Raw genomic sequence first — 17,999 nt, 5'->3', positions numbered from 1 at the left:
GTAGCTGCTGTTGCATTATTTTATCATATTAATTTCGGACAAAATAAGATCAGAATTGGAAAACAAAATGAACGCCATTCTTGATTATATCTTTTCTCCCTTTGGGTGGAGTTGCACCGGACAGAGTGAGCTGCACAGTCACAGTTTAAACGCGGAAATCCTGGATTTTTCCATAGTTCTTGAAGGGCAGCCGTCACTTTTACCCCGCTGACAAGTAGTCCCGTTTTTAAAACAATAAGATCGGCTGCAATCCTAACCGTCTCTTCTCGGAAATAAGCCCTGCTAAATTCAAGGAGTTGCTCCCAGGCAAGTGGGTCAGGACTGCAGGCGGCAGCAGCAGCCTTCTCCCACTTTGAATACTGACGCTTATAGAGTCGAAGATTCTAGCGACTACAGTTCCCGTGGTGCTCTGCGGCGTTGGCGTCACGGTCGTGGAGGGGCTTCGGTTGCTGCGCATGCGTCGTGGGTTCGGTAGGCGCTGACGGGAACTAGATGCGGGGAAGAAGTGGGGGAAGGCTGAAACCGTGGACGAAGGTGAGCGTTTGGAGTCCGTATGGATGGGCGGGCGGGCAAGAGGGACGGGTTGCTGGTGGGTGGAGACAAGAAGGGAGCAGGCAAGGGGGTTCGCGAGGGGGAAGAAGCAGGCGGGGACCCCCGAGAACAGGCGTCCTGTTTGCGTGTGTGGACGGACGGAGTGGCTGAGGGTCAGCCCCCCCTCGGCGTGGCCGACTGAGGGACGGAGCCTTAAAAGAATTGCCCCCCCCCCAGCCCAGGTGAAGGCAGGTGGAAGAGAGGTGGCCATAAATCAGGTGGGGGGGGCGCTGACGGGTCACATGACGTAGATCTGGTTTGGGGAGACGGTTAGGGATCCCCGCACCTTTCGCCTTTCCTCCCCCCGCCTGCGAAATTAAGGTCTTGTCCCCGGGCTGGCCGTGAAGGAAACGCTGCCACTGTAAGTAGGAGAGACGCTGTTTCGTTGAAGCAAAGCAGTTATGCCTGATAGGAGACCATCTGGTCTAAATGGAAGCCGGCAGAAGGTGTCAGCATTGTATCTGCTTCTTCCTCTTCCAAAACTCAACAGGCTAAGAAGGTGGTCACCAAGGTCTGGACTAGTTTATCCTTTATTGATGAGGCTCACATGTCTTGTCATGCCTTTGTGATGGCCAGCTAAAATTCACAAAGTAGCCAGCAAGCTTTTGCATCCTCCAGAAAAAGTGTTCTTCTGGCTAGCTTTTACCCAAAGTGGACAAGGAAAACGGTGTGAGGGGGGTGGGAAAGACATGATTTTAAAAGCCCCCAAATCTGCAGTTTGTAAGATGGAGGGTCAGGAAGGGTTATGCATGTTTAATTAGATTAGAATGTGTTTTTCAGCTAGGACTTTCTAATCTAATTAAACTCAATGTTATTAAACTACAATGGATTTTGGATTCCCCCTCCGCAGATCAACAGAGCAATCCATAGGTAAGGGGGGAAAGACAGTTAAATGTATGACCAGATATAAATAGGTAACCCAATTTTCCTACTATTGACTTCTTATGTTATCAGTGTATTATACATACTTCACTTTTGCCCTGCTCCTTTAAATAAGTGTGTGCTAACTAGTTTGTATTATTGAGACTATTATGTAGAGGAGACTAGAGTGATATTTTGTATGGGATACCTTTAAACAGAAATGGATTTTTAGCATTTCATAAGGGAAATATCTGCTGTTGTAACAAGGGCACATGTAAGCTAGAATAATTCTATTGCATTCACACATGTCCCACTTGATGGCACTGTCAGGTGTCGCTTGACATAGAACATCCTGTGCAGTGCTTTTCTCTTCCCTCTAATTACCTCTCCCCTGTTTCTGAAGCTTTTGTGTCCATCTATTAATACTTTCCTCTTCTAACATGTTTATATCCTATCCAATTTTTCTAGAAGGGTATATGGAGAAACAAGGTTTCAATGAATACAACAGTCCATACAGCAAAATCTTCTATTCCTTTAGCACTGTACTGTGCACAGTGCTGTCCCAAATGCATATGCGGGTCAGTGTGTACTGGTGCTTTGAGGCAGGTTTTGTTTTGTCTTCCCCTCTCTCAACCAAATTCCTGTTTGTACATAACCACTTTGCTTGCCTAGGCTTTCCTCCCTTTTTGTGCCCTCCATTCACTATAATGACACTCTGGGATATCACTAATCCTATTACAAGTAGGTAGCTTGAGGTTTAGAACTTGCCAGAATTGTACCCACATTATGAATTCTAATCAGTCTACTGGAAGAAAAAAAATCCAGATCAAGGATATTGAATCTCAGAAGCTGTTGCTTCATCTGAGTTTCATTATCTTAAGTTACACTGATTACCTAAACGAATGCCAGGTGCTGTTGTAGATGGCAGTTTCATTTTATAAAAAGGGCCTGCTCCTTCATCTGGAGTGATACCAGTATTTTTCAATATTTCATTGAAAGATTAATTGTTGTGCTTTGATGACTCACAGGACCACACTGCAGTTTTCTGACTCATTTCCCCCCCCCCAAAAAAGCATTCATGATTAGATTTGTTTGTTTGTTTGTTTCCTTGCATGTTCCCTGTTCATTTTTTGTTTCCCTTTCTTTCAACTTTTCTAGTTCTCAGTCCTGTAATGTGATCTGTTTTCTCCTTTGAAGTAGCTGATTGCTTGCAAGTGACCAAATCATGTGATCTTTCAGTTCTAACAGACCGACCCTATGCCTGTTTATCCAGTAATAAGTCCTAGTGAGTTCAGCTGGACTTGCTGTTAAATTAACTGTATTATAACAGCTGTTCTTTATTCTGTGTGACTTACTTCCAAGTAAATGTAGACTTGTTATGCTACATGCAGTTAGGCTGCAGTCCTAATCCCACTTAAATGGGAGCATGCCCTACTAAATTCAATTGTACTTACTTCTGAGTAGACCTGGTTAGGTTTGGGACTAAGCTCATAGCACCCAATAGGATTTAATTTTGAGTAAGCATGCATGGAAGTGTTCTGTATTGATGTATTCCTTGCCTTAAAAGCCGCTTACGATAGAATCTAGTGTTGTGCACTCTCACAATGCAACTTGCCCTTCCTCTTTTCTCCACTGCGCCCCCTACACTAAACTGCTCTGGAGGGTTAGGGGATGCTCTTAAGCAGATTTGGAACTCATAGTGGATTGCAGGGGCAATGGGAGGAAGAGGAGGTGTCTCTTGGCACAAGTGAAGTTTGTTCCACTTGTACATGCACAACATTGGGCTCAACTCTGTGCCTTGGATAAGGGTTAATTTCAGGGGTTCCTAGAATTAGAATAAACATAGGCTTTTATAAAAGCCTTCCTTAAGTAAGAAAACTAGAGAAGTGAAAACGCATTGGAGTCTGAGGGACACAAACATCTGAGTTTATATGAGAAAGTTCTTCTGAAGTGGTGTATTTTTGGTATTTCCAAAATACCAAGGGTAGTTGATTTTCAGCAATTGCTGTAGTTTCTTTTGATTACAGAATTACAACTTTCTGTTTAATTATCCCGTTTTGCTTTGCAACAGTCTATTGTAGTGATGTGTGAGGCAATATATTATTGTCCAGGTAACAAGGCAAAAAGAAATGTAATGTTTAGGACTGAACATCCGTGAGTCATTGAAGGTGCCAAAAGTCTCTTTGCAGGAGTTAGGGATGTTTGACTTTCAGCATTTCTCACTTGGGGACATGTTACATGTGGGATTCTGTAGAGTTAAATATGAAAACATGTTCAGCAATCCACATTGGTTGTGTCCCTTTAAAACTTCATACAAAATCCCTTATGCACTGTAACTAGCATATTGCTTTAATAAAGCCTCAGGAAAAAATATTCATTTAACAAATCAAACCACAACAGATGTTCTCCTGATCCTACCCTTGCCTCTCTTATCTGTTACTGCCCTGTTGCAGGTGTGTATGCTTTACCTAGAATTGGCATTAATTCTTCAAGTTAATATTTGATTTCTGAATGGGGCGGAGCTCTTGCTAGCTTCTACTAAACAATAGAGAAGTAGACATTCATGACAGATGGGATAAGAATAGGTATAAGGAGTGGCCTTAAACTTCCTTCAGTTGACATAGCCTTTCCTTTTTCACCATGCTACGTAGCTTGAGTTTTTACAAATTCCACGTGTCATGTTGAACAACTTTTATTGTTTGCATGGGCCTAGCTCACTCTAGGAAACACCTAAAGACTGAGGGCTATTAAAATGTTAATCTATAGTGAATTAGTTGTTTCCCTCTCATGTCTATATTTTAATACCTTTTAAAGATCTACATGAGATATTTTAAAGGAAATTAATATTTCATATTTTTTAAAAAAACTTACTATCCTTAAATCATCTTCTAATAAACTAACTGGAGAATTACATAAAATGGCTACAAAATCTAAACAACCACCAGCTTTATAACATCAATAGTTTTTGCTTTCACAAATATTGTTCGTGTTCTGGTACCCCTGGCATCAGGCAAATCAGTTGTGGTACCCCTGGCATCAGGCAACTTTATTTCTGTATTTATTGCTCTATTACTAATGTGTTTTATATGTTTGTCTTGGCCATTCTTTCACTAACATTTTTTGGTCACATTTACAAGAATTTTGGATTCTGCTAATAAATTGTCAAGCATTGCTCTTTTAAAAAAATAAAATTTCTTCAATTCTTCAGCAAAATAACCTCTATAGTAAACTCCAAAACATATCTTATACATTCCTTGATAACTCCTGGAAGATATTTCCAATATATTGTATTGTCACCAAATATATAAGAATTCTGCTAGTATGCAGCGCTAATTTTGTTGCCTTCTAGGATCTCCCCTCCCGCATTCTGAAAGTGTAGCAAGAATGAAAGAACTTAATATTTGGTACTCTCTGCTTAAAATGTGTCTCGAAGTTCTCTTGATTGAAAGGTACTCATCACATGACAGGGCCTTGTTGGCAGTCTCTGTAGGCAGAGTACTTGCTGGAGCTCTTGTAATGCCACTTGTTATTCTTTGTTTAATAAACAACGTTGGTTTACCTTGGGTTTACCTCTTGGTTAAATAACATGTTTATAGCAGTAGTGCAGACTAATTATGAGTTGCTCTGGGCTCTTGTTCACCTGAATAAAATGTCATTGCAGAAGTGCATTTAGGTATGTGATGGCGCTTAAATAAGTAGGAACACATTGGGTAATAAATAACCAACTAAGTCATATTTATGTAGACCTAAACTGAGTGATTATCACTAACATTGGATATCACCTGTTGACATTAATGTCCAGCCATGTGAAGGATTTTTAATGGAGTGACCTGATATTTATCTTTGTAGAGAGTTGAGATAACATTAATGTTGTTCCTTTGTTTTTTCAGCTCTGAAAAGCAGCACTAAATATTTAATAGACTTATGAAAACCATCAATATATTTTTTACAGGTAGAAGCTTAATAGAACAGCTCTGCTTGAGAAAGGAGTTTAGTTTAGTATAAGACTGACACCTTTGTTCTATAAACCCTAGATCTCTGGCTTTGGTTCCCATAACATAGTGCCCTCCTTCCTTGCATCCCAATTTATGGCCCCTTTCTGGTCACCAGGTGTGATTCATCCACCCTCTTTTGCAACTTTCCTTTAGCAGTGCTGTGTTTGCCTGCATCTCTTCCTCTTTGTCAGGTCTTGAAAGCAGTTGCTAAGGAATGCTCCATAGCAACCAAAGGCAGGAAAAACCTGCCCACCTAGTTCAGTTTATTTAATATTCATCTATTTATGAATAAGTTTAGTGAGCTGTGCAGGGGTGGGAGGGAATAGGTAGGAGGAGTGGGCTGGTGATCACGCAACACATTAGACATGGCTGCCTATTATTTGAGAGGAGAAAGAAATTCTCACATAACTGCCTTTATTACCTTAGTCTGAAAAGGACCTTGGCAATATGACTTTCTCCAATACATATTGCCTTTCACATTCCATGTTGGAGTACTCTTGTCTGTGACAATGAATTTGTTAGCAATCCTAACCCCACAAACCTGGGAGTAAGCCTCATTGAATTCTGTAAGACTTACTTCTGAGTAGACATCTGAGTATTGTATCTATTTCGATACACTATCCTCTGCAAAAGTTACAGGGCAGTTTATAACAGGCAAATTGATGACGCAATGCATAAAATCCATAAAATAACACAATCCACATAAGCACATAACAAATCACTGTAGTGCAATTGCTAATAGCAGCAGCAATCAGGTCCTCCCCTCTTCAGGCACCTGCTTAAAAAGGTGCAGCTGAACTATCTGCCAAAGGTGAGGCCAAATGCACCTTGAAAGGGAGGGAGCTCAACATAAAAGGAGCTGCCACTGCAAATGCCTTTTTCCACATACCTCATCCTGAGAAGGGAGCACCACGAGGACTCATCTGCTGATCATGAAACATGGGGAAGCTATTATTCAAAGAAGGCATTCTTGCAGATATCTGTGTCCCAAGCTGTTTAGAGCTTGCCTGGTGCCCTCATTACATATCTTTAGGTGCCAGGCGAAAACATTTCTCTGTAACCAGGCCGTTGGCTGATTAACATTCCATGGCCTTTTAAATGTGTGTGTGGGATGGGGATTATGGATTGGTTGTTTGGTTTTTGTTTCATTACGTATTTTGCGCTCTCATTTTGATTTTCTATGCTATGATCTTCAGATGAAAGACAGTAAACAAATTTTAGTAATAATGATGATAAGAGATCTTCATAGGAGTGAAAAAGTGTCTCTGTATATGAATTAGGACTGAGCCAAAAATTTCCATCCAACATTGGTTTAATTTTCTGCAGGTTTTTAAAAAAACTTTTTTAATGATGTTTCCGACAGTCACCTCAAAACTTTAGATAGTTTTCTTCCATGTTCTAGATACTGCTCAGAAACCATGCAGGCAGCCCCAAAATGCAGCAGAGAAAGGGATTAGTAGAATGCTGCAAAATTGATTTATGAACATGATAGTCTAGGCAGCCTTGGACTACCATATTATTTATAATAATAATTTATGTAGTTCTTTGAACATATTGGGTGCTCTAGAATTTTTTTCTCATTCTTGCCTTGGAATAGTTCCTTGAGATTTCCTGGTATGAAAAATGGGAATCAAGCCCAAGAGTAACTAGGCCACCATACAGATCCCTTAGTGACCAAGAGGTCTTCCAGTGTAGCAACATTTTGATATTGTATTCAAGTTTTGAGGAAATACAACTTCTCAAGAAAGTTGTTTTCACTTCTTGCTGCTACTCAGAGTGAAAGTGACAGGTGAGAAAACTGTATTGAGAAAGTGTGTTCAAGTATTGAGAAACTTGAAGAGTTTTTCAAATTTAGAAACAAAATAATTGTCACCGCTCATCTTTGTGAAGGTCTGTTTGACTTCTTTCTTGCAGTAGCCTCCAACGTGGAGATTCTGAACCATTTCAGTCCCGGCAATGTCTGCTTTTGCTTGGGAAAAGCAACAAGCAGTGAACCTCTGAGGCCTACTGTGTCAGGTTTGTATTTATATTTGATAGTAAACACCAGTAATGGGGAACTGTTGGCCCCCCACGTGATGTAGGACTGCACCTCCCATAATTCCTAGCCATTGGTTGCAACTGTTGGGCGCTGAAGTCCAGCAGTGTATGGAGGGCCACAGGTTTCCACCCCTGGCATATACCAACTACTAGCTGTCAAGGGGAACATGTGTAGGGGACATCATGCATTATTTTTACAGAGACAGTCAATGGTGTTAACATTTCTCTGGAAAGGTTGGAGTTGAAAATCTGAAGGCAGCTCTGTATCAGGGAATTTTTAATGTCTAATGTTTTACATTTTTTGTGTGCTGTAAGCCACCCAGAATGGCTGGGGAGACCCAGACAGATGGGCGAGATGATATTATTATTATTAGTAGTAGTATTAAGAAATGGACATAAAGTGTCATGGTGACTCCCTTAGCTAGACTTGTGTAGCTGAATCGTTAAATTAAATGCTACCATATCCTGCTTGTCGATACTTCCATCTTCATGCTTTAATTATAGGAAGCTATACTCCTTCTGTTACTTTTAATTTAAAACTTAACATTTAGACCTGCCCCATAATGCTGGAAAACTACACCAGTGTCAGTTTAAGTGCTAGGACAAACATAATGCAAGATAAGACATAATCTGTGCTAGGACAAACATACATGTAGGCCCTGCTATCTGTACACTTGCTATCTTAAAATCACTTACCTGTTTATAAAGAATTATGCCCAAACTTCATTATATGCACTCCAGATTCAGATATCCGAACATTTGGCTTCCTTATTTCCTTGTTTGTGCTTTGCTGTCTGGAGGCAACCTTTTCAGACAGAAACCATGGACAGAGGGAGATGGGAGCAGGAGAGATTGGATAAATTAGTTTGTTTTTATTTGTCTCTCTTTTGCTGATGAACTGCAGCCATTTCAGGAAGAAACCATGGCACATCCTGCATTAGAAATATTTATATATATGAAAAATAAGATTATAATTATTATAGTTATTATGTCTTTATATTTTAGTTTTTTTATTTGATTTGATATCTTAATTAGATGTTCTTATTGGAAAACTAATAAACGCTTTAAAAAGATATATTCCCAAAAGAAATAATGTAAATCGTGGACTTGTTATGCGAACTCTCGCCTAACAAACGGTTTCCCGGGAACACATTGCCTTTGATAAGTAGGGCCTGCATGTATATATTACACTAACCAAGATGCGAACGTGCCCAGGGTTATTCTGTAAAGATAGCTGAGCAGACATTTGAAGTCCAATACTTCATCTCCTACACTTGAATGGCTTCCTTTATGTGTTGACTCCTGACATAGAGTTACTCTTGGAACATAGAAATAAGTTTATTTGGTAAGGATTGATTTAACTAGTGTTGGCTCTGATTAGAGAGCAGCTAACTGTGAATCAACTATACTTGTTATGCATAGTTTGTTGGTCCCAAGATTAATTGCTTTATTCTTTCTGTATTATGCCTGCATCTATGTTGTAACAGGGCAGTGACCTTCTGAAGAGTAGAATAACCACCATTGCCCACGTTCCACTGCCACCATGTCAGGTAAGCCCTTAATCAATTATTAGTAATTTTGATACTTTATCAAAATCCTTCCAGTTTTAAGAAAAGACCAAGCCAACCATACCAGTGTTGTTAACTTTATTCCAGTTAGCTACATGCGTCATGTAGTGTTTTGAAACTTCAGAGAGTCAGGCTGCTCATCAGATCGGACACACAGAATCACCGACATCTTTTCATTTACTTTTCTCTTGCTCTCAGACAGAAAACTCGGTTAACACTACCATATTTACAAGAACAGAATATGTAAATCACTGGCTTGATCCGGATTTTTGAGTGGAAGGCCATTTTCCCCCACCTTTTCCTCCCCATTGCAGTCCCCTTTGCCCCCCAAAGCTGCTCAGGAGGAACGGAGTATGGGAGATTGCAGTAGATGGGGGAATGCGCAATGAGGAAGAAGCTTGAATGTGTCAGTGGTTGAATTCTTGCAGTTTCTCCCCTCCCGCTGTGTTCTGTACTCCCTCCTGTGCCATTCTGAAGGTATCCCTAACCCTCACAAGTAGCTTTTTGGGATGGGTTGGAAAAGAAAGGGGAACAAAGGCCCCATAGTATATGTAGCTTTTCTGCTTGCAGAAAGTCTGGGTCTGAGTAAAGATCTCTAGCAAGGCCATGACTGGTTTACAATGCCCCTAACTAATACATTAGGAATACTTTCCTGGTTGCCAATAAAAGAAGGCAATAAGAAGCTGTGCTGAAATAAGTGTGTTTAGAATTTAGCACTTCAAAGGTTTGAGAAGAATTGGGGTTCACATGGTATATTCTGTTCCCCCACCCCTTCTAGAACAATAGTTATTCCCATGCTTGTGAAAAATGAATTTAATGCTACATACATATCTGAGTTACTTGGGCTATCCTGCATAATTTAGTTGCTTTTCCATGTTTCCATGTGTCCACAGTTTCCTTATGGTGATTTCTGGACTTTTAATAGCACAAAACTGGAGACAGAGTCTTGTGAAGTGTTTTAGGATTGGCTAATCACAGAAGTGTTAGTGTGACTTTCCTGTCCCTTGTGTTCCATTGTTGTGTATGTTTGTAATGTTTTTACATATAGGAAGCTGTACCCCTACTGCTGGTGGGCCCTTCTCTGCTCTCACACCCAGCATATGGCCTCAGGAGATCTTGGCCAAATATGCCCAGGTACTACTATAAGACAAAGTGAAATAATAAATATTGCACCTAATTTCTCTTTCATTGTTGAATAGTAAACAGTAGTGTCATTATGAATGTTTGTATGTGTCTTCAAGTACCCTTCTAGGCATTTGTGGCATTTAATTGCTGGTTCAGCAGCTGCATTCATTCTAGCATGAATGGAGCTCTCAGGTAAATTGGCACTGCTGGCAAAAATCTGATATAGAGCCTGACTCTAATAGTTTATTAGCTGGTAACCTAAACACAAATTATGTCTGATCTTGTATTATGTCTTACATTTGGGTAAAGAAGCCAGGGTATAAAATACTTCTGATGGCTGTGTATACCCTTTTAAAAAGACTGGGTAGTGGAAGCCATGCTCTTGAGACCTTGCCAAAGGTTTCACACATGAATAGCCTATAAATTTAATTAGAAGTGCATGTGCCTGGCACAACATATAAAATGAAAAATCAGCTGTGAAACATAGAGTCCATTGGGATAAAGGCTGCCAGTAAGGAACCCTTACACTGATAAAATAAATAAGACAGGTGAGCAGCTGCTTGCATGATAGGCACTGTTATATGTACAACTGCTTGGTGATGCTCAAAACTCACATTCAAAGACAACAGGGACAAAATGCTTTCTGGGGCCATCGGGATTAACAGCAATCCCCAGGTTGAATCAGGAATTCTGTGGTAGATCTTTACATCCAAAAGAAACTGGGACAGCTTTGGTACTAATCTTAGCATGTTAGACTTTGGGACAATATTGTGCTTAAGTGGTTTAAACAGTACAGAATTCGAAGTATTAATTGTGTCTAGACTAGTAGTTGTGACAAGCATTGCTAAGGATGCACACATGGAGAAGCATAAATGGGAACAGTGTTTCCTGTGCATACAGTATATGTACGCATAGAATAATACGTATACTGAGCCAATGAGTGACCAAATCATCAGTCTGTAGGATTTTGATGCCTTTTAAATAATGAGAAAGGGGTTAAGGTTGGGAGAAGCAAGGCAAAAAATCTCCAATGGAAATATCTTCCCAACATGTTCTTCCTAGATTTACTGTGGAAGTTATTTATATAGGCTATAAGAGTACAGCACAAATGCATAGAGTGCTCCCATTTTTATTTTGGATGCCTGCAGCGTGTAAAAGTGTTGTACCACCTAGTGGCAAAGAATGGAAAGCAATTCTTTTCTTCGGTTTTCCAGAAAGAAGAATCTGTTGAACAGCCAGAGTTCCGGTATGATGAATTTGGTTTCCGAGTAGACAAAGAAGGCAAGGCCTTTTATTTTTGTGGTGTAACTTGTGACAAGCTCTCCCTGGGGCTCTGCTTCAGAAGTCACTTATTCCCAGCAGTCCCTTTCCAACTCTTGATTCTGGTGGTGCTTTGAAAGCAGTTGACCTCTAAAGAAATTAACTTCAGGCTTTACTAACATAACATTCTTGGTAACATGTCATTTAGGAACAGTGCACATGTATGTAAACAGCAGGTTTTCCTTCTTGAAAAGACATGGAGGTGATAACCAGGATAGGATCAGGGTGTTGCTCGTATGTATTTTAAAGCTGCAATCCGTCTACATGTTTGTCTGGGCTCAAGTTCTTGAAACCAGCGGAGTCTGAAACCCTGGACAGCTGCTGGAGGCCGCCCAGAGTGACTGGGGAAGCACAGCTAGATGGGCGGGGTATAAATAATAAAATTATTATTTGTGTACATTGTTTTCAGAAGATTTAAGGTAAAGGTAAAGGTACCCCTGCCCGTACGGGCCAGTCTTGACAGACTCGGGTTGTGCGCCCATCTCACTCAAGAGGCCAGGGGCCAGCGCTGTCCGGAGACACTTCCGGGTCACATGGCCAGCGTGACAAAGCTGCATCTGGCGAGCCAGAGCCGCACACGGAAACGCCGTTTACCTTCCCGCTAGTAAGCGGTCCCTATTTATCTACTTGCACCCGGAGGTGCTTTCGAACTGCTAGGTTGGCAGGCGCTGGGACCGAGCAGCGGGAGCGCACCCCGCCGCAGGGATTCGAACCGCCGACCTTTCGATCGGCAAGTCCTAGGCGCTGAGGCTTTAACCCACAGCGCCACCTGCGTCCCTCAGAAGATTTAGTGGTATAGAAATCTATATGCAAATAATAAATATTAGGACAGCTAGCCACTTTAGGCATTTCATATGAGCCAGAATACAAATGTTCAAATGGAAAAGTAAACACCTTCATTTTCCTGTTTGAATTTCAACTGGCTGGTGCCCATATACCTCATAAGGGACTGTCAGAGTGGATTTTTCAACATCACCAACGGTGGCGGTCCGTGCATGCTTTGGGATCAGAATTGGAACTTGGTTATACACTTGCCCAAGCATGCACAACTGAATTATTGACTCTCTAGATTGTAAAGTCCAGCTTTTCAAGTAATTATTTTTCAGATGTAGGCTACTTGCTACTTTCTTCCCCACACCTAAAGCTGGTGTTCTTTGCTACAGATGGCGCGGAGCCAAACTCCAGCAAGCTCTTGGGGATCCCACTGGTTGAAGAGCCACAGCACAGGCTGAAATGGCAGGCCCACTTGGAATTCACACACAACCATGACGTGGGGGACCTCACCTGGGACAAGATAGAAGTCACACTTCCACGTTCCGATAAGCTGCGATCGTTGGTGTTGGCTGGCATTCCTCATAGCATGAGGCCACAGGTGAGGCATTCCTGGTTAATCATGAAGGGGAGGAGAGCTTGCTGGTGAGGTTTCCTGTCTTAAGCATGAAACCCTTTCTTTCTTTCCTTCCTTCATTTCACCCAGCTGTGGATGAGACTGTCAGGTGCTCTGCAGAAGAAGCGAAATTCAGAAATGTCATATCGGGAAATTGTGAAAAACAGCTCCAATGATGAAACCATTGCTGCCAAACAAGTGGGTACCTTGTCATGGGTTAGTTCTTGGGGCTCAAGAAAGGGCACTCTATCAGGTGGGTGGAAGAAAGGGAAGATTAAGAGCAGCGATTGAGAGAAGGAGAGGGTTACCCACTCAGTTTCTCGGAGTTGGTAGTTCTCTTCTAGTGCTGAAAATGAGCTTAGAGGGATTGGCTCACAGCGTTCCTCCTGATATTAGCCAAGAAAGGATTTACTACCACACATCACCTCTGTGGATTTAAAGTTTATGTAGAACAAAGGGGGGTGTTGCACACTTGCTGCCATCATGCTAAAAGGAAAAGAATAAAATCTTCAATTGTTAGAAGGTAGGAAGTTTTGAGGTCTAGGTACAGAACTTTGTAAGCATCTCTCTCAGCCAGCACAAATCTTCTTGCCACTCAGCAGCAGCTAATTACCCTTTAGGTGTAGAGTGTGCATAAAATATCTTCTGTTGATGTACTAACATGTATTCATGAGGCACTTTGCTTAGACTCTTGTTGTTGGATATAAATACTGAACAAAATGTGAAGAACTAGTCTGGAGATCACTATACAAGGTTGTGTGTCTTAAGCTCTAAATAGCACCACTGAGTCCTAACTTTTAATCCTCAGACTCTTAGAGCAGATCCACACCATACATTTAAAGTACATCCAACACGCATTTAATGCACATGACTTTCCCCAAAGAATCCTGCGAAGTGTAGTTTCGAATCTTCCATTCCTGGGTAAGGTGATTGAGAGAGCGGTTGCTGAACAGCTTGGTAGGTTTCTGGATGAAACATCGGCTCTGGATCCATTCCAGTCCGGCTTCCGCGCTGGTCATGGGACCGAGACGGCTCTGGTCGCCCTAACAGATGATCTCCGCAGGCAGCTGGATCGAGGCGGGTCGGGGCTGCTGATTCTTCTAGACCTGTCAGCAGCCTTCGACATGGTCGATCACGAACTCCTGGACCACCACCTTGCCGACGTGGGGATCCAGGGCACAGTCCTTCAATGGCTGCGCTTGTTTCTCTCTGGTCGGGGACAGAGGGTGGCGCTTGGGGGGGAATTGTCATCTCGCCACTCCTTGGTGTGTGGTGTGCCCCAGGGTGCAATACTCTCCCCGATGCTTTTTAACATCTTTATGCGCCCCCTCGCCCAGCTTGTCCGGAGTTTTGGGCTGGGCTGCCATCAGTATGCTGATGACACCCAACTCTATCTGTTGATGGACGGCCACCCGGACTCGGCCCCAGACACACTGATCAGATGCTTGGAGGCTGTGGCTGGATGGTTACGTGGGAGCCGGTTGAAGCTAAATCCTTCAAAGACAGAGGTCCTCTGGCTGGGACGGGACGACATGGGACTGAGGGGGCAACTCCCATCTCTTGCGGGGGTGCAATTAGTGCCAGCACCGTCCGTTAAGAGTTTGGGTGTAATCTTCGATACCTCCCTCTCCATGGAGGCGCAGATTGCAGCTATAACAAAGGCGGCATTTTTTCATCTCCGCCAAGCTAAGCAGTTGGCTCCTTACCTCTCTCGCCCTGACCTAGCCACTGTGATCCACGCGACGGTCACCTCCAGACTGGATTATTGTAACTCGCTCTACGTGGGGCTGCCCTTGAGACTGACCCAGAAACTCCAGCGGGTGCAGAATGCTGCAGCGAGACTCCTTACAGGGTCTTCGCTGCGAGACCACATTCACCCGGTGCTATACCAGCTGCACTGGCTCCCGGTGGAGTACAGGATCAGGTTTAAGGTGCTGGTTTTAACCTTCAAAGCCCTATACGGCCTAGGGCCCTCGTACCTACAGGACTGCCTCTCCTGGTATGCCCCACAGAGGAACCTACGGTCTTCAAATAAAAACACCTTGAAGGTCCCAAGCCACAGAGAGGTTAGGCTGGCCTCAACTAGAGCCAGGGCTTTTTCGGCTGCGGCTCCAACCTGGTGGAACGCTCTGTCACAAGAGACAAGGGCCCTCCAGGACTTGACATCTTTCCGCAGGGCCTGCAAGACAGAGCTGTTCCACCTGGCCTTTGGTCAGGGCGCAGCCTGACTCCCTCCTTTGGCAATCTTTACAAAACTTTAGTTTATGGTTGCCATCAATTTTGATTTTAATTCATTTTTATAATGTTTTATAATGTTGTACTGTTTTAGTGTTGTTAGCCGCCCTGAGCCCGGCTTCGGCTGGGGAAGGCGGGATATAAATAAAACTACTACTTCTTCTTCTTCTTCTTCTTCTTCTTCTTATTATTATTATTATTATTATTATTATTATTAGTTTCCCCCTCATAGAGGCACAATTTCCAGCATCCTTAACAAACTATAGTTCCCATGAATATTTGGGAAAAGCCATGTGTTTTAAACGTGCATTAGATGTGCTTTAAATATATGCGGTACATCTGCCCTTAGATTAATGTGATTCTCAGCCCATTAAGGACAAACACCAACAACCTAATGAAGGGGACAGGACTTTGTAAAACTAGTAGGGAAGACGAAGCAACTTTATAAATAAAGCAAAATGGGAGATGCCATGTATAGTGCTGTGAGTGCCTTCTTCAGATCTCATACCTTTTGCAAGGTGCATAAAGTTGAGCCTTCCTTCCCCCCATTGTAACTAATCTGTCACCAGTCGTTGGAAGGTGACAGGTAGGCAGGAAGAGAAAGAATCACAGAGTAGAGGCATCCAAGACAGCCTTTGGAACTGGGCAAGGCTTCTGAAGCAAAAGTCAACTGTTAAAGCAGGCTTTGGTAGCCTGGTGCCGTCCAGATGTTTTGGACTGCAACTCCTATCATCTCTGGCTATTCTGTTGGGAGCCATCAGGAGAGCGCCAGGTTGAGGAAGCCTGCTAATAGGCCCTCACACAATGGCACCATTTATACTGTTTGTGGCAGTCAGGGTCTCAACCAGGCTGCTGGGGGGGGGGGACTGCTAGAACTATTTGGTACATTTTTATCTTGAGTGTGCAGTAAGAGATGTGCTGCTTACTCGCTCACTTTGAGCAGTTCACTTCAGGTTGCAGATGAGGCATTATACTGAATGGATGGAAGTTTGCATGTGCTTTGTGAGGCTTCCATTCTGAGGTGAAATGGCAGTCTCAGACTACAGGCCTACTTTGTGGGGGTGCAAAGAATGTAAGGACAGCCCAGGGGACTAGAGAAAGAAAAAAGAAGATGGGGAGGATAACTGCTAACTGAGTCTAGAATGCTAATCTGTGATACTTGATTTCTGTTAGATTGAGAAAGATTTGCTCCGCACCATGCCCAGCAATGCCTGCTTTTCCAACATGAATAGCATTGGAGTGCCGCGGCTACGCAGAATTCTCCGGGGACTGGCATGGCTGTATCCCGAAATAGGCTATTGCCAAGGCACTGGCATGGTAAATAAACCTCTCCTATTGTGGTTATATGTGAGTTGTTATTGTTTCCCTTGGGAATCTGCTCACAGCAGGTGAGAGGAATTCACAGGTAGCAAGATACTTTTTTTTTATCCAGTAGAAATAATAAAATAAGTTTACTGCAGAGGTGATGGCACCACTAAACATAATATAATACTCCTGCCAGGAGTAGCATGACCATGGTGAGCATTTGCTAACACCCAGCTGTAAGCCATAAAGTAGCCTGTTTCAGGTATAGCCACTGTAACTTGGAGAACCTCCACATCCTCAGAAACAGCCACCAAGAATTGGAAGTAGGGAAATGGAGATTCCTACAGTCATCTGTGCAGTTAGATGTCCTATATGTTTCAGCAGGGGGAATGAAGAATTGTTATACCACATAGGTACCATTTTCAGCAACATCCCTCTTGCCCATGTAATATTCACTGCAGCTCAAGGTCTTTGTGATGGGGAGAAATGAAGGCCGTTTCAGTGGCAGGGCTCACCAAAGACTCTGGAGCTACCTCTGTATGACTAGCAAAGTTATTAGCACCATAGGTTAGAATCAAAGTTACTTTATGAACTTATGCTACATTGCTCCCTATTCATAACTCTGTTTAGAATTTATTTAAATCATATGTAAGCCAGCCTGCAGCACAAGCTCCCAACTTGGCTCACATTGAGAGAGTGGCCCACAGTTATGCAATGGAAAACTAGCAGACAAGTCAGTCTACAGATATTAACCCTTTAGGAAGTGCAAGTAAGGGTGAACTGGAGGCGGTATCACTCTGTACACCTGAGGACATCCATTCCAACAAGCTAGACATATCAAAAGGAGCAAACTTACCAGGCCCAAGGGTAATTTAATTCTGGGGATGCATCATTGCCCGCCTGACAAAAATGCTCTGGTTGTTTATGAGATGGAGAACTAAATCAAAAGCTGCATCCAGTGAGGAAATGTAGTTACGAGTGACTTCAGTTATCCTCACGTAGATTGAATCAGTGTGTGTTCCCGTAACAACAAAAAAGTACAATTACTAGATAGGCTAAATGACTGCACCTTAAAGCTAACGGTCATGGAGATGACCCTGCACTTAATTTTAAGTAGTATTCAGGGCCTGTTGTGACATATACGTGTCATTAAACTGCACAATAAAATTCAGCATATATATTCAGATGGACAGTCCCCAAAAAAGTTTAGTACAGTCATGTTTGATTTCGTAGAGGAAACTTGGGGGCGGGGGAAATAAGACTTCCTTCAGAAAATGGAAGTTGCGTATAAATAAGAAGAAAATAAGCACAAACTTAGAAAAAGAAACGATAAGGGCAGCATTCCCTTCTGGTCAACCTTCCAGGGGTGAAATGCCAGTAGTGGACAGCCAACTGTGCAGAGCAATGAATGTGCACTGTGGCTTGTGGGGTAAGCTACTTCCTAGACACACCCCTCTCTACCCAGGCAGGCAAGTAGCATAGTTCAAGGACACATTCCAACCAAGCGAAGGGACTTGAGGAGGATGTAAAGCAGGGCTGGTAGGGATGTGGTCTGGGGACTGAAGGGCCACAAGG

At 42.7% G+C, this 17,999-nt stretch overlaps 1 protein-coding gene across 3 annotated transcripts in view; it reads left to right on the top strand.

Annotated features, from left to right (window-relative positions):
- The first annotated feature begins 426 nt into the window (after window positions 1-426).
- SGSM3 (small G protein signaling modulator 3) overlaps window positions 427-17,999 on the top strand; it is a 29,791-nt gene continuing 12,218 nt past the window's right edge. The window contains exons 1-8 of one of the 3 annotated variants that reach the window (XM_081928250.1): window positions 427-534; window positions 7,362-7,463; window positions 8,972-9,034; window positions 10,101-10,186; window positions 11,392-11,458; window positions 12,661-12,869; window positions 12,975-13,082; window positions 16,293-16,436. In XM_081928250.1, the coding sequence (XP_081784376.1) occupies window positions 9,028-9,034; window positions 10,101-10,186; window positions 11,392-11,458; window positions 12,661-12,869; window positions 12,975-13,082; window positions 16,293-16,436 (621 nt within the window). In that variant the 5' untranslated portion in view covers window positions 427-534; window positions 7,362-7,463; window positions 8,972-9,027. Of the gene's footprint in view, window positions 535-7,361; window positions 7,464-8,971; window positions 9,035-10,100; window positions 10,187-11,391; window positions 11,459-12,660; window positions 12,870-12,974; window positions 13,083-16,292; window positions 16,437-17,999 lie in introns of those variants that run through there. The other 2 variants (XM_081928249.1, XM_081928251.1) reach the window with 2 other exon arrangements.

This window comes from Podarcis melisellensis (genome assembly GCF_964234715.1).
Source record: "Podarcis melisellensis genome assembly, chromosome: 10".
Classification (NCBI taxonomy): domain Eukaryota; kingdom Metazoa; phylum Chordata; class Lepidosauria; order Squamata; family Lacertidae; genus Podarcis; species Podarcis melisellensis.
The sequence above is the reverse complement of the archived record's forward strand: the minus strand, read 5'-3'. Positions and strand labels throughout refer to the sequence as shown.